At 44.1% G+C, this 24536-nt stretch overlaps 1 protein-coding gene across 6 annotated transcripts in view; it reads right to left on the bottom strand.

Moving 5' to 3' along the window:
- The window catches only part of RABGAP1L (RAB GTPase activating protein 1 like), a 204856-nt gene that overhangs the window by 13247 nt on the left and 167073 nt on the right, over positions 1 to 24536 (bottom strand). For 3 of the 6 annotated variants that reach the window (XM_042874140.1, XM_042874141.1, XM_042874144.1), the window contains one exon: positions 5433 to 5525. In XM_042874140.1, coding sequence (XP_042730074.1) covers positions 5433 to 5525 — 93 coding nt within the window. Of the gene's footprint in view, positions 1 to 612; positions 5161 to 5432; positions 5526 to 19907; positions 20771 to 21142; positions 21952 to 24536 lie in introns of those variants that run through there. The other 3 variants (XM_042874145.1, XM_042874142.1, XM_042874146.1) reach the window with 3 other exon arrangements.

The following is a 24536-nucleotide window of genomic DNA, read 5'->3' as shown; positions in this document are numbered from 1 at the left end:
TTAAATAACTTTGTTGTTTTCTTTTTTAAATAGGAACTGTAAAATATTTGTGTCTCTCACAGATAAAATAACCATTGCAGAAAGGGGGGATTTTTTAAATTTTAATCACATTGTGTTCTGCTTGAGACGGGGAATTTTTAGAAGTGGAACTATCCTGTAAGGATAGCATGTACTTTAAAGCATAAAACTAAATTGCTGTCTTCAGTAACAAGAAGCTCCAATGCATCTTTACTTCTGTACGAATTCAGACCACCCAAGAAACGTTGTTTTTACAGACAAGGTTTGTCAGTGAGCAGGTAACAGAAAGTCTCTTCATTTCACTTAGAAACTGGGACTGAATTAGGGCTGTACTGCTGTCAGATGCTACAGCGCCAATACCTTTGCATAGGGATGTTGCTTAGAGCAAAAATAACCCAGGAAGAAGTTTGCTGTAACATTTTTGCTCTGCTTTCGCCAAAAGCTTCGGTGTCCGCAAAGCAAGCTGCACAACGTGAAGTCTGAAGTTCCTGCTTTGCATTTGCAGACAAGTGGTAAGCAAGCTGCGTGGTTGGAAATGCACTATCCTCCTCTTAAACTAGAACTGACATCTTTAGTAAGTTAAGCATCTCTTACCTTGGGCATCCAGTCAATAGCTAAGAGCTGAGTCTCTCATTGGGCCACCTTTACTCTTCCTCCATACAGGGCAGTGTGCACAATTAGATGGTTTGTCCTTTCCAGCTCCTCCCCCCTGATCTAGCAGTGAAAAACTGCCTCCTTCCTCAGGAGGAAACTCTCATCTGCTTGAGTCTAAATAAAACCTAACGTTATACAACAAAGATAAAAGTATCGAATGGTGCTTTTTGTATCTAGCAGACTACTTCCGATGGCTCTGAAATACATACAGGTTTTATAAAATACCAGTTGCGATGGAACAGAGTTCAATAGATGGAGCTGGTTTGTTCCAGCAGGACTCACAGGCAGTATTTTGTAACCTGGCACGAGCCAACTCGTCAGACCTGCTAGATGTCTTTGCTATAAGCAGCCAGCTTCCTGCCTTTTTTTTGCACACTGCTAATAATTCACTGACTGTGCCGACAATTTCCTTCTCATCAGCACTGCCCAGTTCCTACGATCATTAAAACACGATATTCCCTCTTTCCTAAATTCCTCCTTCCTGTTACAAAAAGCATCCCGTGAACTCTTTTAAAAGGAGGATACTGCATTTCCAAGAGGGACAAACATTGCTGGTACGAACAAACACAAAGAAACTTACCTCCAGCAAAGTCACAGACCAAATACTGCTTTCAACCATTGATGTAAAGACAGTGAAAACAGGATATAAAATATTTTTAATGCCAGCAAAATCAGAAAAAAAAAAAAAAAAGTTGCCAATTCTTCAGAGGGTCTTTAGTTCCTATTTTTTAAAGAGGATATTCTCCAGCTTCCATCACACACTTGATGGAAAGAAGGCAAATTTGAAAGCAGGAGGCAAGCCTCAGTTCAGGGAGACTGAAGGGCTGAAACTCCACCCTCTGCTCCCAACCAGCCAGCACAAAGGAGCAATACCAGACACGATCAGTGATGATGATGCATCCTCTCTATGCTGCTACTCAAGCTGGGTGTAACGAGTCACAAACCTTGTTAAGCAATTCAGTGTCACATTCTTGGGGTAAGCAAACACCCAAACCACAGATCTTTGGCAAGAACAGGTCCTCGGTGGTGGAATGAAAACACTGCTTACAATTCACTTTCCTGATGCAATCAAACTCAAGTCTTTGTAAGCCCATTGGGAAGAGCCCTGGATTGCAAGGGCAGCTCTAAAGGAAAACCCTGAGAAACACCATCTAGAAAGCCAAAAGGCTTTTACACCACTACCCAGGAAAACCTTTTGTGGGAAGCAACTCAGAGGCTCCTGGAAGTGGTTTGTGTCTTTCCTTGTTGACTGTGAACATAAGGTCCCAGAAGGGCACTAGCACTTTCAACAAATTGAACAAAAATAAACAATCAAACAAAAAAACCAACCCAAACCAACCCACAAACAAGAAATCCCAACGAGAGTTACCTCATGTTTTCCCACATGGCAGTTACCATTCAGTTACCATGAGTCTGAATAAAAACGCTTCCACTTCAAAGACAGAAAAAGCTATTATGTCCAAATCACACATTTATTCAGATAGACAACATCTCTGTCGCACAATGAAGCCCATGGAGGAAAATGCATTTCTACCTTCAGAACAAAGCCTTGGGCACAAGCAGGGTCCAGCCAACTTTATCTCTATATTCTCCCTTTTCTTTAAAACAAAAGGCTGCTGAGCCCAACTTCAGCAATTTCTTAGCAAGTCAAACACAGCCCTGTTACATGAGATGTTCTTGAACACAGAAAAAAAAAAAAACCTGTAACAATATACAGAAAATATCAATCTGAACCATACTGCTATTTTTTTTTTCCTGCACATACAGGTCACTTTTTTTTAACTGACTCTTTTAGGCAACTTGTTCTTTATTTTAACTAAAAAGTATGAAATTTGGTGGCAACGAGCAATTTAGAACGTGTTTACTTTTGCACCCTTTAAAAACCTGACAGCATTGTGAATAATGACTTCTTATGAATAATGAAAGATGAAATTACCTGACCATGAAAATGTGTCCATAAAAAAATATACTTTTCCTACATAATACCTGTAGATACAGAAGGAAATAAACACCAGAACATATGGCACCTGTTAATACTGTTCATACAGCACATCTTACTGTAGCATGCAAACTCAACCTGTCAAGGAAATGTGACTGGTTAATGGCAGGTGTGACACGGCAGCAGTAGCCCTTTTTTGGAGTTTATGGGGAGTGTGGGGGTGGTGGCTCTGCAGGAGCACCCTGCTGGATGCACCCAGCTGCCCTCGGGCACGAGGCATCTCCTTCCTGGCACTGCTCCTCAGCCCCAGCGTTACTGTGCTCAGGAATACCAGGACAGGAAGAAGCTGTCGTGCACTCCATGGGTCATGGTCTCTCTCCCTGAAGTCAGACTGGTCCTCAGTCTCTCTGCATCACCTCCTGTGAGCTCTCTCCCTGCTGCTCACAGGGCAGCAGGGACAGCAGGAAGAGGAAGCAGCTTGGCTGGAGCCCTGCTGCCACCACAGGGGGTCTTGCTCTCATCTGCTCCCCAACAGGGAACGGTCTTACTCAACACATCCTTCATCCCTGCAAGTCAGGAGCACCAATACAACACCATCACTGAGTACATCCCTATGGTCCTGACAAATCTACTGGCAACAAAAAGCACAACACACTGCAAACAGCAAAAACTGTAACAATTATAACTAAAAACTGTTAAGAGGCTGCAAGCCTGTTTCCTTCTCAACCTCTAAGAGGAACATTCCAAGTGGCACCATGAGTCTGAGCAGTCCTCTCTTCCTAGGTAAGTAAACGTAAGCAACACAGTGCTGTGGAAGATTACAAACAAGGTGGACCTCTAGGGCAGAGTGCACACAGAGCACACAAGGCCAGAGGAGCTAACAGCAATGCTGTGCTCAGAGGCAATATATTGGCTTTTCACCAGCGCTGCCTCCGGTATTTCCCTAACCAAGCCCAGCCAGGCAGTCTAACAGTGACACTGCCAAAACCAAATGCATTTTGAACACAAGGGCTGCTGTGTGATCATTCAAGGGACAAGCGAAGCTGGCTCTCCACATTCTGTCCCTTAGGGTCCACAGCTTGCATTTCCTGTTACGCTTTGGAATCTCTCCTGAAATGTCAATTCTCACCAACCTCAGCCTGACACACAAATAAAAAACAAGCAAGCACGACAACGGACAGAGAGCACCGACAAGCATTTCTGCACCACATCAATCAGCTGAAGAATGAGTCTGAACTTGGCATTTAATGTGCAGCTAACAAGTTACGGAGCCTACCTAAGCACACCATCAGTAAGCAGAGCAGACCCCACAAAGGCAGCTGGGCAAGTGCAAGCCAACAGCTGCGCTGTGCTCTTGGCCGTGACAGGGACTCACACAGGCAGTGACCACAGAGCCACTTTCTATACCCTCATTTGCAGTTTGGAGATGATATTCTTCACCACCCATCACCAAGGATTAACCAGTTAATACATTTCCACAGAGCTTTAAAGAAGCCCTCTTTGGCTTTTAAGTATTAATTCCACAGTAGTAGAAGCGAACCACTGGAAAAGAAGTTCATCAGCAGCAAGTTGTGTTTTTTTCTCCATGTTCTGATCATTAGCTCTTGGCAGTCCCAGTTCTCAGAAACAATAAAACATACACTCTTTGACATAAAACAACTACACTTAAAACACTGTTTTTCCACAAGCAAATATTACCTTTAAAGTCAGTTTTACTTTCTTTGTAACAGTAACTCTATCTTATCATATTTACAGTCTTTCACACTGTGGTTTTACGAACACGCTGCATTTCCTTGTGCTCACATACCATGTAAACCTGTGGCAGCACCTGTAATTATTTACTAGCCTGCACTCTGGGCAGAACAATCTTTGTACCAACATAATAAGGCACAGTGAAGAACGGCAGGAGAACATCACAGGTGTATATAAGCAACGTCAGTTCCCAGCAAAACCGGGCAATATCCAGAAAGGTGCTTCATCTTTGGCAGCTTTTCCCAAGAAACACTAACCTCTTTTTAATACTGGGTAAGCAATAAAAGAATCCTGGACACTGTGTAAAATATAAACCTAGAGGCAGAGCCTCCATCACACAAAAATCTGCAGTAACAGAACGTAGCAGTAATAAAACAAACATATTGGAAACAACGCCGATCCAAACTTATCAAGGTCTAATTTTTTTTTGTCAACTATTGAGCTGTCATATTAATAACTGAACTTTATTCTTCTGCTGCTATTTATGACTATTAATTCTATTGCAGTAGTATACTAGGACCCCAGAAGAACACTGGGTCCCACTGTACTAGCCATTATACTGACATAAAATTACTAACATTTGCTATAAACAGAGTTGAGAAACAAGGACATATCAAGCCAAGGAAGAGTGCATCTTCCAAAAGTCTCTGTGGATGTTACTGCACACAGCTTGGGCTAGAACAATGTGTATTTTCTCCTTTCTGTGTCTGTAGCTGAGAATCACCCTTTGTTTCTGCGTCTCAGGAAGGTCTCCCGTAAAAGTGCAACAGCAGGAGAGTTACCTACAAACATATAAACTGAAAGAAGAAAAATATTATATGTGGCTACTTGAAAATGTCTTGAGACTAACAAATCGTGATTCAAACACCCCTGCAAAAACACTGAGTGTTCAAAGTGCTCGTTCAGGAGAGGGAATGAGTTTTGCCTGCCATTTTAATTCCCTGAAATCTACATCAGCAAATCCTGGAGAGGTGAGGGTGGGAGCACACCTCTGCCTAATGGCTGGAACTGCATTTCTCCCCATGTCATTCAGCAAACGAAAAACGTTCCCCCACAGCATCTCCCGTACCTTGTATCTGTCCATAGGATCTTCCTGCTGCAGCTGACTCTCTCGCATTGTTTGGTACTCTCTCTCATATTTCTTCAGTTTTTTTGTTGGCACCTGTGGGACACATTTGGAAGACACGCATTTAAAGATCAGAGAAACACCAGAAAGGCTTTCTGAAAGCTCTGCCTGCAAGCAGGAAGCAAAGGAAGCACTGGAAACTGCTGCTGAATTAAGTTGCTCCCCATTGCTCCTTCCCCCCTTGCTCAGCAAGCCATGTCACTTACCGATACATTGCAGGCTGGCTGAAATCTTTCTGTGCCTATTGCTGTTAATTTTTCAAATACTTTGAGACATTGCAATAAGAAACAAGAACAAAATGGAGCCAGAGAACAGGGAAGAAGAAAATATGCTTTGATATGAAATAAAGTGCCTTATAAAAAAAAAAAACCTGCTAAAATGAATTAGAAGAAAGAAGTGTGAGTGCAAAACGACTGGAGAATTCCCTGGGGGAGATGAGAGTAATGGTTTTTATTGCTGAAAGAGTATTAATGTCTAAATTACTAGCTTGTGACCAATGCCCTCGTGAAGTCTGGTACCACACTCCTCAGCAAAGGTGGAGATGCTGCAGTGCTTCCTGCCAGCCACAGCAGGGAAACAGAGAGGCAACAACACTGAAATCACAAGCAAATTCAGTAAACAACGGTGCGTAAGGATAAGGTCCCAGCAAGCTTGGTTTCTGGGAAGACACAGCTTTGAACATGAAACAAGGGGCACAAAGAGCACCTGTATTTTCTACAAACCAAGCACAGAGATCCTGGGACCTTTCACCTTGGTACACTGTGCTACGTGACCATCTCTCTGGAGGCCTCCAATAGCATTACCATGTCCCTTCTGTGCAGCAAGAACCCAGCCCTGCTAAGTGTGGCCTCAAGGGCTGGCACCCAGAGAGATCACTAACACCACTGACCACTGTGACTCGTAAACGCTCTTTCTCTGTTATGCACATATCTCCTCCTCTCTCATATATTGATCTTGTCTAGCCAGCTGCTGGCATGAGGACATGCTCCTGTCACCTTGCCTTAGGACACAAAGTTACTGCCAATGAGCAGTTATATGTTTACATGTAATTTGGGTGTTGTTTTTCTCTTATTGGTTTTCAATCCAGTACCTCCTTCCTCTGTGATGCAGGAAGGGACCAGGCAAGGTCCTTGGTACAGCAGAAAACATGAAACCTGTGACCTGCAAAGCAGCACGGAGCTGATAAAGCAGCACTACTGCATGCAGCTACAGATGGAGTCAAACCAATCCCCCACAAACAAAGTGAGGAGGAAAGGAGAAAGATAAAAACTTTCAGCATTTTGGACAGACATAGAAGAGAATTTCCCTTTGATCACTCTTTATTGCAAACCACAACAAGATGAAAATGATTTAATCAGAAGAGTGAGAATGTTTTTATTTTTTAACAGGGCAACATGCAGGAAGCAAAACCAGCCTGCTTTGTTTTAGCTGCAACTTGATGCCATTGATGCTATTTAATAATCAAGAATAAGAAATAATTTCAAGACAGAATTTTAAATGATGTGAACCCATCACATATCCAATCTTCATCTATTCCCAGCTTCCACAGTGCTCGCTTTAATCTTGTTCAGACAGACAGATCAAGGTTCTCAGGCTGGAGCACTGAGATCCTCCAGACTCAGCTCTCCTGTGTTATTTTGTCATTCTGTGCTCCTATATGCTACCAGCACAAAGTGAAGGTAAATATGGGGGAGATGTCATGGAGCAGTATAGGAAAAAGGCACAACACAGGTGTAAAACAGAAGAGGATCTGTACAACTACATATTTTCCTGTATTTTTGATGTTTTTAATGAAGACCAAATCAGTCTTTAAGGTACAAATAAGAAGTAAACCTCCCTACACGAAGAGACAAGCATCCCCCAGCAAACAGCCACACAAATACTGCGGTGGGAATCAAGCCCTCCAAAGGGATTTCTTAATACTTGGTAACAATTCACACCAACCATTCTTCTGTTTCACCTCTAGGTTTCAATAGATAGCCATGAGTGGGACCACGCGTGGGTCCTCTGCGGCCATCAGAGGGATGAGCTCCCCTGTATGCAACTACAAGAGCTGCCTATGACTGCAGAGCCTGTCAGCTGGGATGAAGGCAGAGTGACACTTCACCTGTATTAACAGTAAATCATAAGCCAGGATCAAACCAAAGAGTGCAAACATTGGGCATAGGGGAATATGCAATGAGGTAGTTAGAAAATGGTTGCCATGTATGCTGAAAGAATAACCTGACTGGTACATTAATGCCTGCTTATGACACAAGTTTGTCTCAGCTGAAAAGTAGCACCTAAACACAGTGAAATTCCATCTTAAGGATTTTGAGGGAAAACAGTTAGAGAAACAATTCATACAAACCATTTACCCCATGAATATAAACCCAAAGCAGTACAGTTATAGCTCTGGCAGGGACCAGGCTCCACTGTTACTGTCCATTCAGCCGCAGTACCCAAATGAGCTTGACAATTTTTCACAGAACTTCCTTCTTCTGCACACATGCTGCTACACTAAAAACAAAAAATAAGCCTGTGTTCCTATTCCCTGGAACACTTTGTGGATTCAACAAGGGGCTTCTCTTTAAGCTCCTCCATCAGAGCACAGTGCTAGCTATGCTTCAGTCTTCATGGATTGCTCCTGAACAAAGCGTGCTCATAAATTTTCTGCAAAAGCTTCTGCAAAAGCTTCTGCAATATTGATTTCTTCTTTCTTTAGCACCACGGTTATACTGGCTAGAACTGATGGTTATCAAATTTAGGAGGCTCTTACAGTTTAAAACATGGCTTATCTGTTTATCTCAGTATCTTCTTGACGTGTGTTCTTTTATCATGTCACAAGCGGTTGTATGTACAGGAAAAACACACAGAGCATCTCGATAAGACATCCAAGCAGATGAACTGAACAGCAAATCCTCTTCCTGCAAAAACAACATACGTGTGCACAGAACATTCAGGGATGCACTGCAGTGAGCTGATAGGCAGCAGGTGAGAAAAATGCTCTGTTGTTAACTGGCCTTTGTTCAAGCAGGGCTGGAAAAATCTGCTTCACCCTTCTCTAGCAATTCTGCTCACTGGCAGCGTGTGGAGCACCAGCATTCACTCAGCTACAGGAGACCTCTTCCTCATCCTGCAATTTCTGTGGCTGTTTACAGGCAGTTCAGCCTGACCTTGCAGGATTAATAAGTCACACATCAATGATTCCTTCCTCCGAAATGTTTTATCGCTCTAATGAGGCACAAGCACTCAGAGAAGGTAGTTATCATTATGTTCATTTGACAGCCAAAGGAAATGGAAGCAGAGATGTAAAGTGATTTCCTGAACATATTGAAGAGAGTCAGAGGCTGATCCAGAGAGAAAAATCCCATTACCTGATCTCCAGTTTCCAGTAAGGAAATAATAAGTGCCACACAGTGCACTTTTCCCAGCTCCCCTCTCCTTTTCTATCTGGCACTGCATAAAGACTCCAAAAAATACACAGTCCCATCAAGCTACCAATGTAGGCAGCAGCATTCAGTTACCTCTGCACTCCTCCTTTCAAAATGATGCTTGTTTCTCTGGAGGGTGTCATACGAAGAGAGCAAGCTTCAAGTAGAACCTTAGGAAGGAGACTGGTGATAACGCATTTCAGATCTCACACGATGCCTTCATTTGTTGCCACATTGATTTGTTCTAATTGATATTTAATATTTAATAACAACTAAATCAGGTTCAAGGAAGGACAGTATGATTTTGTTCATTTAGCCAAATTAAGGCTCTAATGTAACAAAAGCAGACGAAGAAACTGAGTCAATGCTTCCCTGCTCTGCCTAGTCATTGCTATGGATAACTGTACCACCCATCTTTACAAATGTGGCTGCCAAAAACCAAGAAGAAATACTTTGCAATATCTGTCCCTGGAAATAAGATTCAGAAGTAGATAAGCAATTTATTTTTCTTTTGGGAGAACACAGTAATGAAAAAGAAAGAATAAAACCGACAGTAACATGTTGGCACAAGAGACTTGTCTCTTGGATTTGATTTTAAAGGGGATGAGTGGGATGTCATCTATAGATGTTATGCAAAGCAACCAGAACAACTTGATCCCCTATGAGATATTAACCACAAGCGTGAAATCTCAGAGGAAAAAGGCCAAATCAGAGTTTCCCCGCCTGCAAACGCCTGCAGAACAGACTTTGTATGGTGAAGAAACACAGGGATCAGCTGCTGCCTAAAGAAAATCCAAAAGCTGGAACAGGGTTTGAAGAACTCCCACCGCTCCTTTTGTCACTGTGCAGCTAAGGGCTTGCTGATAACATGCTGTTTCTCTGCAGGTTTGAAATCCAATGGAACAACAGGTGTTGCTCTTTCACCTAGCTAAAGCACCACGGCCAGGATTCCAAGTGCCCCACTCCAAAACACAACCACCAACCTCATTAAACATCACCCAATCCCTGGTTTTGGGGCAACGTGGTCAACTAGCTCCTGGGAAGCAGCCTCTTACCAACTGATTCCAGCATCATCCTCCCTGCAGACCGGCTTCAGGTGAATCTGCAGTATAAAATCTTCAGGGCTCAGGCTGATTTACCACCTTTCATCACAGTGGATAAAGGTGAACCCACAGTACTGTTACCCTGCTCCAGCTCACGAGTTGCATGCAGCACAATAAAAGCCCTGAATGTCAGTTGCTATTTTACTATCTGCACTGGCAAGGAGGAGATGCTCCCTGAGATTCCTTGGAAACATTCACTATTTTGGAGAGACTGTCTGCTTACCATGTGTCTGTCTGAGTGCCAGCTGCACAGCACCACCTCTATCTTGCATTTGGAAAAAAAGAACCTGCAGAGATGCTCTTTTCATATCAGCAAAGCAGCTTGTCCCAAAGCAGCACGCCTAAGTACTGCTTCACTGCAGGAAGAATTTTATTCTTGCTGTAGATCATCCCTTTGTCACTTCTGTAGGTCTAAGACCTCTCAGAGAGAGAGTCTTTAGGATAACAGAAATCCAATTTGAATGCAGGGTGGAGGCAAAGCAAATCAGTTTTGCTTTGAATTTTTATTTACCTTTTCCACATCACCCCATTAACAAAATATATCAATTGCAGCTAAGACATCCACAGGAATTTATACGAAGGGTGAAAAGGAGCAAATTTCCAGAGCACCTGCCCAACCAACTGTGATTCAGAACAGCAGTGGCTGCAGTCAGTGACTCTGCTTGATTTCCAACACCAGATTCTTTTGTCAGCTTCTAATCTCTCTACTGCATTTCCATTCATCTAAACCTGCTGAACCTGGCAGAACACATTATTCTTCCATTGCCCCTCCATTTAAAGATCTGCTTACTTAGACTCAGTTAACAATACAGTTAACTTAGTTAAAAGAGTAAGCTGAGACCAAGAGATATGCAGCAAGCCTCATTATGCAGCAGCATAGGCAAAGAGAACAAGAAATTCACATTTCCTGAGCTGCAGCTCTGAACCTTGGAGTGTACTCACGCACTCACTGCAATACTTCTGTGTTACAAGCACATGTATGGACTGCAGAGGGATCTGCATTAAAAAGGAAGTAAAATATTCATCTTCAGATCCACACATTTTTCAGCATTCCAAAATTCATTTTCGCTCTGGGCTACGAAGGGCTTCTTATCCACTTCAACTCTGTTTGTTTTAGCAAACAAACAAACAAACAAACTACAAAAAGACCAACCAAATAACCCAACAACCATCCTCTGTGGCTTAAAAGCAGTGCTTATAAATGGCTGATTATTTCCTATCGTCACAGCGGATGTCTTGCAGCTCACACAGACAAGAAGTGCTTCCTCTCACAGATACGAGATTCAGTATTGAGAGGCACACAGTGAAAGGAAACAGCTACATTCAGGAAACAGCCACATTCACGTTGTCAGCAAGCATCCTTTTGCATTTAAATCAGTTCTGGTCAACAAGAGTGCAGTGGTTAAGGGTAAAATATTCAAAACATTCTAGATGGAAAAGTATCTGTATACAGGTCATTTTTATTACAGAACTTAAAAAATGCCTGAACAACGAGGTCTCTGCCACAAAAGATGATGCAGTCTAATGACTCCTATTTATATACCCATAGGACTCAGAGCAGGAGCAGGTAACAGCAGAACTGGCACACTGACCAGAGCAGATTTTCCATCACATAATTATTACGGTTGTACCTCACAGCATTACATTTCCCTGAAAGTTTACAGTCTTCCACAAACCTTCCAGTGCATTTGGTGCTATAGGTTACAAACACACTCCTTCTTGGTGACCGTCAGCTCTCCCCCAGCTTGAGAGGCACCATTCCCTGATTTTGATCTAACCCACATCTATGACAATGAAAAGAAATCAGGGGTGGTAAATTATGCCCAGATGTAGCACTCAATGGAGAAATCCTGTCCTGCCTCAACACAGAGAAAGCAGTGACATTTAGTTAAAACAGTGGCATAATTCTGCTTTTAGGATAGGAAGGAACACCTTGCAGCAGCAGTACAAAGCACTATTTTAGAACAGCACTTCTCCTGGCCATACCCATATGGTTTACTCAGTAAACCCTATTTACAGACAGGCTGGCTGGCCAAAGGTTCCTGTGCAAGATACATCATCTGTACACTGGTTGTTGACACATCAGCTACTGCTCTCCCCCAGTTCCACTGAGGTCTTTTGTCCTCACGTTGCTGTGCCAAAAACCTCATGACTCTGATTCATGTGCAAAATATTACTACTACCTCTCTGTGCAGACCCACCAGCTTTTCTGAAAGACAGAAATCTGTCATGAGCAGCAGTTCTCAACCTTTATGCCATGACTCCCTCCTGGCTCTATCACTCTGGTCCTTGTCACTGCAGTGTAAGTGTAGCCAAATGCAGGACCAGACACTTGGTCTTGTTGAGCTTCATCCCATTGGCCAAGTTGAGTTGAAGCTGGGCTTTTGCCTTTCTAATTTTCTCCCTGCAACCTTCCTCCCTATCCTCTTTCTTTCCCTACTCCATAAATGCTGCTGTCCAAAGCCTCAAAATAAAAACCAAACTGTTTTAAGCAGCAGATTGAATGACAGGGGTTTTGAAAAATCAAGAGAAACAACATCCAGCTTCCAAGGCACCAGAAAGGCTCACTGAAGCTGCATATAGCATTCCACTCTGATCGCTGACATGTGCCCCTGCCACCTTGTATCTGCACTCCTTCATCTGCCAAGGATTCCTCTATGCCTTTAATGAAGCTTCAGGCTTTGCCACATTTGCACCTTTCAGCCTCTGTGGGACCTGTAAAGCATCTCACCACAGAGCAGGCAGGTGCCTAGAGGAAGACCAGCAGAGTTTAGAAGCCTTAGTCAGCCAGTAGCATGCTGTGAGTAGCTGCTAGAGAGCACCTCTAGGGAAGGGAACATGCAGCAGCACTGCTCACTGGCCCCCAAGAGACCCAATCAGGCATGCTGATTTGAAGATCAACATGCAGAAGTCTTACGTATATAAGATATAAGATATATATAAAGTATATATACATAATCTTTTTTTTTTTTCTTTTGAGACTTGCACTCACCCTTTACAGCTATCCGAGTCTCTGTTAGGTTTAGTCCATTACCAAACTCAAGACTTCATGCAGCAGGGCACAGCCCAAGAGCAAACTAAGCTCTGACAAAAGCAAGGGGGGCATCGGCAGGAGGGGCTGAAGATGGCATGGCCATACTGCCAACCTCAGCTGGAAAGCCAATCCCATCTGAGCAGCACAGATTTCCTTGCTGAGCTCTCTGACCCAGGCCTGCCTCTCATCCCCCATTCCTCTTGGCAAGGATAAAAAACACAATTTTGGGACGACAAAGCTCAACGCTGCAGGAGCTGCTATGACAGTTCAGCCTGAATACAGACAATCTGAACGTGCTTGTTCATTCCAACACCCTTTGGTGACACACAGGGTGAAGGACAAACACCGTAATATCTTAACTTGACATAACTTTGGTGACTCTGCAGTGACTTTTTACATACACCGAGCTTTGCTTTGACATATCTAATGTGTTGCTCTGGACTTTTCTCAGCACAAAAGACAAGCTTGCAGGTTTGAAGCAACGGCAAGCTGCATAACCTGCACTCAGTATTGTATTTATTCTGTTGTAAGTTCATATTGACGCAGCTAGGAGGAGGCAGTAAAGAAGATTTGTACACACTGAATGTGCATGAAAGAACAAACAGGATAACAAATACTGAAATACACATCTTGAGCACAGCACTGATACACACTGCTAAATTCTTCTGAGAACTGGGTTCAAAGAGTGAAAACAGTCACAGACAACAAAGACAAGACTTTCAACTAAGACATCCACCTGCATGAACTTTACATTCATTTTCTAATAGTTCAGTAATTAGGCTTTTGTAAATAGATTAACTGTCTTTTCATCTTGTTTTAGTGCTTCTTTCAAAGTGGATGAGCCATAGACCATGGAGACATTAAGAATAGTGAATAACTGCATTTCTTATGATTACACACAGGTTTTCATTTTCTATATGGCTTTAACTAAGGTGTAATGCATTACATCAATGTACAAAACACAGGTAAGAAAGCTGTAGGGTTTGAATTCAAGAGCTTCAAATCTTTATTCTGACTGACTCTGCTTTTTCATCCTGTGATGGTTGCTATATCTAACAGACTTGGAGTGGCTGTACCATGTACCTGACCTATCTCACCTGTGGAAGTAAGCTAAACTCTGCTTTACATAGGATTTCTGATAACAGCTAACCATTTTTGTATTTAAATGCTAAAATGTGGTCTAACACAGCAAAGTTACTCACCACCTGCTCTTTAGTTTTAAACATCCATAATGATACTCAATACACTCCAGATCAATTAAACTAAAGAGCTGGTGAATCAATGATACCTAGAAACCTATTGCAGATTTCTTCTCCCAAGTGTGCTTATAACAACGCAGAGTTCCTAGATTACCTGGAAAAGCCTGTATCAATTTTCCTGGGATTATTTGTTGGAAGAAAATGAGGAAGCTCCAAAATACTGAAATACTCCTGAGTGCTTAATCACAAAGACTGTTTAAATAATTGCTTCTTAATCCAATTACTGTACAAGGGCAGAAAGAAGAAACACATTTAAACATGAAGAGGACGTAAAGTGAAAGTAGCACAGATTATTAGAAGAGGAACAAAATAAATGAAATAAATGAAAATAAGAGGGTTGGCGACCCTGCCCACAGCAGGGGGGTTGAAACTAGATGATCATTGTGGTCCTTTTCAACCCAGGCCACTCTATGATTTTATAATAGAAGTTAAAAAGCAGAAGATAAGAAATTTCAAGTTCAGCCTAAGGAAGGTCAATAAATATTTTTTTCCTAGAGCTTGGTGGGAATGAAAGGATTTCTATGTTGTTCATTTCCATTAATACTTAGAGATCTGTGATGCAGAAGAGCCAGAAGTGTCCAGAGAACAGCTTTGATGCATTGAAAACAAGGCAGTGCAGTTTCAGGCAGTGCAGAAGTGTTAGCAGAACTGACAGACAAGCTCTCCGGCCCACTGATGCTCACTGAACACAGAAGAGACTCACCTAGACTTGAAGAAGATTCTGCATTACTGATATTTAAAAAGCACAAATCAAATCCCCCAGACCCTTTGGCTGGTAAATGAAACCCAGAAAACCCCACGTGCCATCTATGAAAAGCTGGAGCCAGCACATAACAGGCCTGGGAACACAGCTGGTTCCACACCCATTGCTATTGCCAACTGCAGGTCCCACTTCACTCCTTATCTCCAGGGCTGATTACTGGGCTGACTGATAAAACTTCACACCCATAACGGACTCCTCCAGCACTGGATTCCTCAGCACATGACAGATTTTAAATACGACAACAATAATAAATAAATAAAAAGCAGAAGAGTGCACAATAGCCACGAAGCATGAATTACAGAGCTTGGGAATTGGGTCAGATAAACACCGGCAAAGGGAATCGTTACTCAGTGGTATTTCTCATTTTTTGGTCAGTGACATTTGAAAGGGTTTCTTCTGGGACTCATCAAACATTCAGCACTGTTAAATGTTACATCAGTGACCTGGAAGTGGAAAATAAAATCCTGTTAATGAAGTCTGCAGATGACAAGTGGGTAAGAAGAGGGTAGGAACAGAAAACTGCACGGATGGATGTGAAATGCTGTGAGACGTCTCATTCCTGTGCAGCACAGCACAGAGCCAGGCCTGGACCAAGCTCACTGAGGACAGTGAGTCTGCACAAGGACAGGAAAAGGACAAAGGAAGAAGTTTTTAACCCTAGGTCATCATTAGGAGACCAATACTGGAATATGGTATCTGATCTTGCTATATGCAATATGCATTTGGGATAAACAAAAAGCATGCAGAGCAAAGCTACCAAACTGCCTTGTGCACAGCATAAATGCCTTACAGCAGGGGGCTTAAGAGCTCAAGCTTCTCGGCTTGTACAAGAGAGCAGAGCTGCTCACAGCACGCTGGTACCTGCACGGGGATAAAAGCCACAATAGCACAGAATGCTGCGTTCTGCCAAAAAAAGGCATGCTGAGAACCAAGATGAGAAGCTGAAACCTGAATATGTCGCAGTGAGAAGTTGGAAGCGTATTTCCAACAGCCAGAGATGAACAGATTTCCATGGAAAATGACATCTTTCACAACTCCTGCCAAACTCAAGTGAGAGCTGTTTGCTTCTCCTCTGTATTTTCCCCTATATCTTCTTCCCCTGTTTGATGACGCTGCCAGATACAAACTGCACCACAGAGCACTGAACAGAAAGATGAAAACCAGCCCCACACACACCAACCCACAGCAGGGCAGGGCTGGATGCCCCACAGTAGCTGACTCCAGGCCCCAGGACTCTCATTAGATGTGGCTGCCAGAATGTACTGCACGTGGAAGGCTTGGGACAGCAGAAAGCAAATGGGATGCAATGCTAAAGCAACAAGCCCCAGGGAGTTTGGTACCAATTTTCATATTTAATCACAGATGAGTGAGGGTGGTCAAATAAGCAGGAACAAGTAGTCAAACTGCACAAGAACTACACATTACTGCAACATAAAACACGTGCTTTATGCTGTTTATAAGTTGCACTTTTGGGGCTTGATCTGTGCACATTAAAACAAGCACCGAGTTTTCTCAGACAACTATCTGCTCCACAATGATGTCTTTGCTATCAGCAGCAGGAGCTCAACCAGAGCTGGTAGTCCTCTCTGGCCCAAAGGGATTCCACGTGCCAAGGGACCTGCAGATGCCTCACACTGTCAACATGGAAGCTGTGCCAGTTTTCCCAAATACGTGGAAAAAGTAAGAGTTTAAAACGTGAGGAACCCAAGAAAAGAAGGCATTTTATTTTAATGTGCTTATTTCTGACATCTAAGGATGTTAACCAAGTCTTAATGGCAAATGAATTCTTACCAAATTAATATTCATTGGTCACACTGACAAATCTGAAGTTACTAAGCAAACTATAGTGATAAGACTGCCTCTTTAATTAACTTTATGTGAGTGCTTTCTTTACCCACTTAAAATCCTGATGAATTTAAGGGGAAGAAGATGACATGGTAAGGCTGACTACTTAGAAGTAGAATTATACACACACACACACACATATATATATATATATATAAATTCTACTTTTTTATCACTGTATAAATATAAATTCAGATCATAGCTGTTTTTCCTAGGACATGAACAGATCACAATCTAGCTGCTCCTGCCCTGCAGGGGAGCAGAGGCAGAGCTCCTGAGGGTCAGATCCCTGCTGCAGTAGGGAAAGGAAAAGAGAAGGATTACAGGAGGGTGCAGATAAGCCAATCCTAACACCAATCCCAAATATCCATTGGGAAAAGCCAATCCTAACAACAGTGACCATCTCAACTTGTACTCCTTTTAGCAGCAGCAAGCTGGGGGTAATGCCATCCAGGGAAAGCTCCTATACTGGTAGCTCCTCCTGACCACCAGACCACACAGAAGGCACAGCTACAGCCTCACATGAACAGAGACTGGAAGGGCTTTGCAGTGGGCACACATTCTTACCTCCCGCTTGGGAGGTTTTTGCCATCTGAAAGCGAGGAGTCATCCTCTCCTTGTGCATAGGCCTGAAAACATCTAACAGCAACCAGCACGATCCCCACCCCACCACCAACCTCCAGTCTCAGCCAGCTGCCCGTGAGACCTTCAACCACGACCACTATGCCCTGCTCTCCTGCCAGGCCACCCAGCTTCCCACCCACTTTGCAGCCAACCCATTGGCTCTGAACCTCCTCCTTTTGGCTCCAAAGCTTCTGTGAGAAGTGGTGACCAAGGAATCATTATGGCAGCATGTGCTGGCATGTAACCATGAAGGATTTCTGTGAAATGCCTGATAATCCCCCTGAACAGAGCGGCAAGGCGGGCAGGCAAATGAAAATACAATGCAGCTTTCCAGAAGAACGTCCTTCAGCTCTGGATTAAGAGGATTATACCACTTAGCATAGCATTTTTATAAGTCTTAGCATCCAAGTTTCCTGCAGATAAGTTGAGAATTTAAATTCCCTGAAGTAAAGCTACTCAGCTCTCCCAGCAGCCAACTTATATGCTTCCTTGCATCTCAGTGCAACGTGGTTTTGGACTAACAAAGATACTAAAAGGAAGGCATCCTGGTCCATGCTCACTGATGCTATTTATCTGATGCCTTCCACTTGCCATGTCAACTACCCCTTACGCAACATCTATCAGATCCTGATGGTGACAAATTTCTTCTCTTTTTGTACAGGTGCAAGTGATTGCCTAAGATGCAAACCAACAGAGAAGCAAAACTGCACAGAGAAAAAACCACACGTCATGGTCACACTGCAATATGACTAATTTTATAAAGATATACATTGGGAGTTTGCTGTCACACAGCACTGAGAGCAAATATTTCTGTTAAAACTGTCTGCTATTTACGTGCATCAAAGCAACACTAAAAGCACTGCTGCATTTAAATGGAAGTGTGAAATTTTCAGTGGAAAAAAAAATCTGACCAGGATTGATGGGAGCAGGGATACAGCAGCTAACCCTGACTCTCCTTAGGCAAGTCTGTTACCTACACAGCACTGGGCATCTGAGCAGGGCTGGCCCCACATGTGAGCAACCCCATGGCAGTCCCACTTCCTGCAGTACAAAGGCTGCACGCACTGAGACTGGCAGCTGTAATCTGGGCTGGTTTCCATTTTGGTAATTAGCCCTTTGCAGCCCGGTGTCATTACGAGAGGCTCTCTCACCTGTGCAAGAGGACTCCGTGTGCCAGAGCTGCGGTGCCATCACGGTGCTCCTCAAGCAGACAAAGGCAGAGTAATAAAAGGAGCTGGGTAAGACTCTGCTTTAGATCACAGAATCATTAAGGCTGGAAAAAACCTTTCAGATCCCCAAGTCCAACCACCCACCAACCCCAAATGCCACATCTCCACAGCTCTGGAATACAAGGCCATTACCTTACACAGAGTATGCAGGAGATGAGTTCATGCCCTGAGATTCCCCCAGCACACACAGGCAGACAAATCCAAGCAGGAAATACATGCAGGGAGACTTTACACATGGCAAAAAAGGGAAGTATTCCTCTTCTGAGAAACCTCTTTCGTCACAGCTTAATGAACTGCTGCAAGTACCTTTAGGACTAACTTAGTGCATACAAACAAATACATAGACCAAACTGAGGACAGAGATGCTTAATTGGACTCCTAAATAATTAGTCTGATTTGTATTCATACTGAACTTTTCACTGTATCTGCTTTCAAGGTAAGCTGGACATCCAGATTTCAAAGGCCCCTTTCGACCCATTCTAGCTGGATTGGCTCACCATGGGCACAGCTGTAGAACTGAGACCAAAATGAATGCCAGCACCAAACTCTGGAGTCAGAAAAGCATTGCTGCAACTCCACAGAGAAGGGCTGGGATCTCTATGAGGGCAGGAGGGGATCACACTACATGGAATTTACACAGACATGCTACTTAGGAAAAAGTAAGTGGTAGTTCGACTAAGAAGTTCTAACAGATACTTATGTTGGTTTCAAAAGCATAGAGAAGTGTTGAATCATCCTTGCCTTGCAAAGGCCAGGTCCTCTCAGATTCGATGGCTAACAGTAAGCCCCACCACAGACCCCAGGTCTGAGCCTCCAGCTGACTGCTCAGACACAGAGGGAGTTCCCATCATTTAGCACCAACAACAGTTATTTTCCAGTTTGTTATTTCAATTATTTAAAGATTATTTCCGAAAGTGTTATTTCCCTGCTAAGCAGGTCATCCTCTTCTAAATTTAGCAATCTAGAAGGGTATTATTTTAATAATCTTCTCCCCACTGAAATAAACTTTAGTCTCACTGGCACACAAAGGCAAACTGCTGAGAAGGTACTCAAAAGAAAAAAACAAACAGCTTTCAGCAGGAGGACTGAGCTGCTGCAAAGAGCATAACCTTAAGCACTATTGGCAAAGGAGTGAGAGGAACACCTACCACAGATCTGGGCTTGCTGACTGCCACCAGATTGGCCAGAAAGTCTTCATCGCACAGCTGGCTGAAAACATGCGCGTCGTAAGCCACCATGATGGACACCTCTTCCATCATCCTGCCGTTAGCAGTGGGAGCGCGAGCCTGAGCCTTGGTACGGCTCTTTGTCAGTTGTTCACACCCACCCGAAGAGCTAATGAGGAAGGAGTGTCAGGAGCAGAGCCGACCTAGCAGATACCTCCTGCGCGGATCTCCCTCTCGAGGGTGCCTCTTATTACTGCAGGAAGAATACCTGCTCACATTCTCAGCGGTCCGCTTGCAAAAGCCAGATTTTTTCAGCCTTCAGGAGACGCAAGTACTTGAAATTCCAGTATCAGGCTGAAGAGGAACGAGCAGCAGCCAAACCAGATTAGCGTTAAGGAAGAACTGACCCACCAGCGCTTGATGGCAGGACTGCAATCGCTTCTGTTCTTCTCAAACTTTGTACTTCTCCCAGCTTTTCTCCACTGAAAGCTGGTAGCCTTCTTTAGCAGGTTAGCTTGCTTCCCAGCAAGTGTTTTCTCCTGGCTTATTTCTAAATCCACAGAGAATGGCGTTATGACGACATCTTTCAAACATTTCTCAGCTTTCCACGAGTTTCTAAATCTCTCCTCGGAAGCTCTGAAGAACATTCACCTTTTCTTCTACACAAATCCAAACTGCATTTTGTGCCACTCAGACCCTTGCTATGAGCAAGAAAGTAACGGTACCAAGCCACAACCCCCCCCCACCCCAGAAGGGTCCTTTGGTTCCACTTGTAACACAGTACAACAGTTGTGCAAAAGGCAAAGTCTGTAGGACCTTCTTTGAATAAGCCTGAACTTCCACAACTGAAATTAAAAAAAAAAAAAATGACCCAACTGAAAAGTTTTGCAGTGGAAGATTTTTAACCCGAACCCAGGACTGTTCTGCTTTTATTTAAGCAGCACGCTATCTTGTCTCTGAGCCTTACAAAGCACAGTTGCCTTCCAACTTACTCTGAGATGTCAATGTGTTTATCCTAACATCTGACACACACCAAAAGCCAGCGCAGGGATTAAAACAGGAGAATCACAGCAAGCAGTCTGCAGAAACAAACTGATCACCTCCAGAACAAACTCCCTTCAGATGAAACTTCCAACCAAATCTGCACTCCTGCGTGGGCACATCCGCTACGTTCTTCTCTCTGGAAGCCTTCTGTCCATCCTAGCAGCAAATCTGACCTGTTTCAGGAGCACGATCTTCCCAGCTGTCCCCAAGGAGCGCACGCCGGGTGCTGCAGCTCGGCTGGAAGTTTCCAGTTGAATGAGTCGGTAGCAGATAGTTACACTTTCGCTTTCCAGAGCAAACTGAGTTAAGATGCACCTTGCTCTTCTCTTTTTCCTGCGCTCCTGCAGTATCCTTATCACAGATTACATGGGTGTCCAAAAAGCACCAGGTATTATTTGCATTTGAATAGGAAACTTGAGCAACAGCTGTAGCGTTCAGGATTAAAACCCGACACCTCTTTCACTTAAATAGGGGGGAAATTACACGTTATTGCTAGGAAACTGAGAGAATTCTAATAGGCTTATGGCAAACAAAAATGCAGTACTTGAGGTTAAATCCTTGAGACCAAAGCAGCTTCTGACCACGCTTAACCCTTGCAGGATGAAGGAAGGTATTTTTTACTCAAAATGTATCTATAACGCTGCTTTAAAAGATCCGTGTCTCTCTTCAGAGGCATGCGGAGTTTTTGCAATTGCTTCCCACGGCAGAGGTAGCTCAGATTCAGATCCTGACGCAACATCCAGCTCACAGGGCCGCTCTCTGTGCCACGCCAAACAAAAATCATACCTGATACGCTAAAACCTGCTCAGGTTTTCAGAAGCCCTTTGCATGACCGCCTCCTCTTTGGCTTCGGGAGGTGCCCCGTGGGTTCCTTTCCTTGCAGAAGGAACACGTAGCACTCAGCTGCTGCTCCCAGCTCACTGCATGGGAGCTGCCAAGGTGTGCTGACAAAGGCACCTGTTGTCAGAGCTCTCCCACAATGCCTCCGTACGGGGCTGAGCTCACAACCAGCAGCCCCATGGTAACGAGGGACAGACTCAATGCTGCAATAAGGGCAGGAGGTGGAGAATGCAAATCATCAGAAGGACTCAGCAGCTGTGGCCACTCAGATCCCTTCGCTGATTCAGCCAGCAGGGAATTGTGTTCATAAGGAATCGTGGATGGGGATCTGCATCCCCTTTTTGTGCCTTCACCAGGAGGGGTAAATGATTTAAGAGAACTAAACAGACATGTTCCCAACGTATCACTGGCTGAATGATTCTTCTCATATACATCCTTCACAGAGGGCTTGCAATTTTGGCATGTTCTAACTAGCAATCTCAGGAACTAACCACTGATTTCTGATGTTGGCTAATGCCTATCTTCACTCTTAAAGGGAGGTTTTTCAGCTGTTATTTCCAGCTAGCATAGCTGAGCTGCCTACCAATCTCTGTGAGTCTGCGGCTTGCATCCACGTTAACAGTCTGTGCTATAATCTGAGTCACAGCACAAAATTATAATAAGCACTTCAATCCAGTTAGCATAAGCCTGTACTGATGGAAGCAAACGCTGATGGAAGAAAAAGGCAGCAAGCACAGAGCTGGCCGTGGCCACCTCCTCGGGCTGCACCACCCCTTTCTGACAGCATCTCAGAGCATCATCCCCTTGCAAACATGAGTGCTGCACTAATGAACCAGATATTAAAACACACTAACAGCCCCATGCAGCATCAGCAGACAGCCCTTCTCTGAACAACACCACGGCTGCCTCGCAGCTGCCTTCTGCTAGGAACAGGAGCACAGTCCCTTCCACGACACGTTTTTAAGGCATACCTCCAAAGCAGCAATTTTTCAAGCGAGCAGTCAGGACGGCAGAGGAGAGCCCACAGAAGGACAGGTAAGCTGCAGACAGCCGTTACCTAATCAGGTAAGTAGCCCTAATTGGGATTTCTGTGCTGGTGGATATCAGAGGTGAGTGGAAAATTCCCGAACTGAGCACAGCAGCCAGCTTAGCAAAGCAGAACCTGCTCGTTCCTGAGATAAATTCACTCCACCCCCGGGAATGTCTTACTGCTATCTGACAGGGATAGGATCTTCTGATAGACTGCAAAGCATTACGTATGTGAGGTGTGTGCAGTTTCTAGCTAAGTAGTCATTCCTCCTGCTGTGCTTCCTGTGTCATTTTCTATGATCTGTTTTTCTTGCGTTAATGACTCCAGGAGTTCACAGCAGCCCTCAGATAAGGAAACATAACACTCTTTTCATAGCACTTGGAATGGCATTTGGCAGCATTCAAGATAAGCTTATAGCGTGATTTCTTCCACCCAAATGAGATGGAATAATGATTCCATCATTCCTTACTCAGTAACGACCGCTGCTTCAAATGCAATCAGCGAGTGAAAAGTGCTTGTAAAGGGCAAACACCGTGACTTCCAAAATGAAGTTGTTTCTCTCCACACCCAAGGAAAACATGCTGACCCCAAATGCCTAGTGGACACCCAAGGTTATCTGAAGGCCCACCTGCAGCCCCAGATGTGGCTGGCCAAGCCCAGGTCCCATCACTGTTGTGTCCATCCCTTGGCCAGACAAAAGCTCTGAGTTGGAGCAGCAGGAGGGCAGCCCGTCCTGTGCTAACCCAGCCAGCTGGGGAGCAAATCCCTGGCTCCTGTGCTGGGCAGCTATCAAGCAGACTGCAATTTTACTTGTTCCACTTTTAGACATCAGAAGTCTTTCTAGAGGTGATTTTGGACTCAGTGAGCACTGAACACACAGCTCGAGAACACCTAATACCATCCGAAAAACGCAGCTGTCAGGCTCAGCCCGATCTATGGTTCAGCAATTGCTTCTCCAAGTTTTATTTCTATTCTTTAAAATGTCAAATACTATGGCCTATTATTTTTTCCAATGAAGTGGGTGTGTGCACCTGCGTTTCTCCTAAAATAATCCTCTTAACATGTGGAAAAAATCTGGGCTTGATGTGCTTTAGCACATGTCTTTACAGATGGAACTGAACTTGGGATGTCAAAAACAAGAAGGGGTTCTATTGGCACATTGGTCAGAAGAGACAGGCCAAAGAGAGCGTACCTCCTCTGCTAAATGAGAATGGAGAACTGGATCCTGCTAGATGAAAAACTGAACGTGAGCCAGCAGTGCGCTCTTGCAGCCCAGAAGGCCAATGGGATCCTGGGCTCCATCACAAGAGGGGTGGCCAGCAGGGACAGGGAGGTGATTGTCTCCCTCTGCTCTGCTCTTGTGAGGCCCCATCTGCAGTACTGTGTCCAGGTCTGCCCAGTACAAAAAAGACAGAGAGCTGTTGGAGAGGGTCCAGAGGAGAGCCACAAAGAGGGTCACAGGACTGGAGCACCTCCCTGCAAAGACAGGCCGAGGGAGCTGGGCTTGTTCAGCCTGGAGAGAAGAAGGCTGCAGGGTGACCTCATTGCAGCCTTTCAATATTTGAAGGGAGATTATAAATAGGAGGTGAATCAACTTTTTACACAGTTAGACGGAGAAAAGATGAGGAGGAATGATTTGAAACCAAAGGAGGGGAGATTTAGTTGAGATGTCAGGGGGAAGTTTTACACTGAAAGGG

The sequence above is a fragment of the Lagopus leucura genome, unplaced genomic scaffold, assembly GCF_019238085.1.
Source record: "Lagopus leucura isolate 7727_CA_CO unplaced genomic scaffold, USGS_WTPT01 Super-Scaffold_100009, whole genome shotgun sequence".
NCBI classification, from domain to species: domain Eukaryota; kingdom Metazoa; phylum Chordata; class Aves; order Galliformes; family Phasianidae; genus Lagopus; species Lagopus leucura.
The sequence above is the reverse complement of the archived record's forward strand: the minus strand, read 5'-3'. Positions and strand labels throughout refer to the sequence as shown.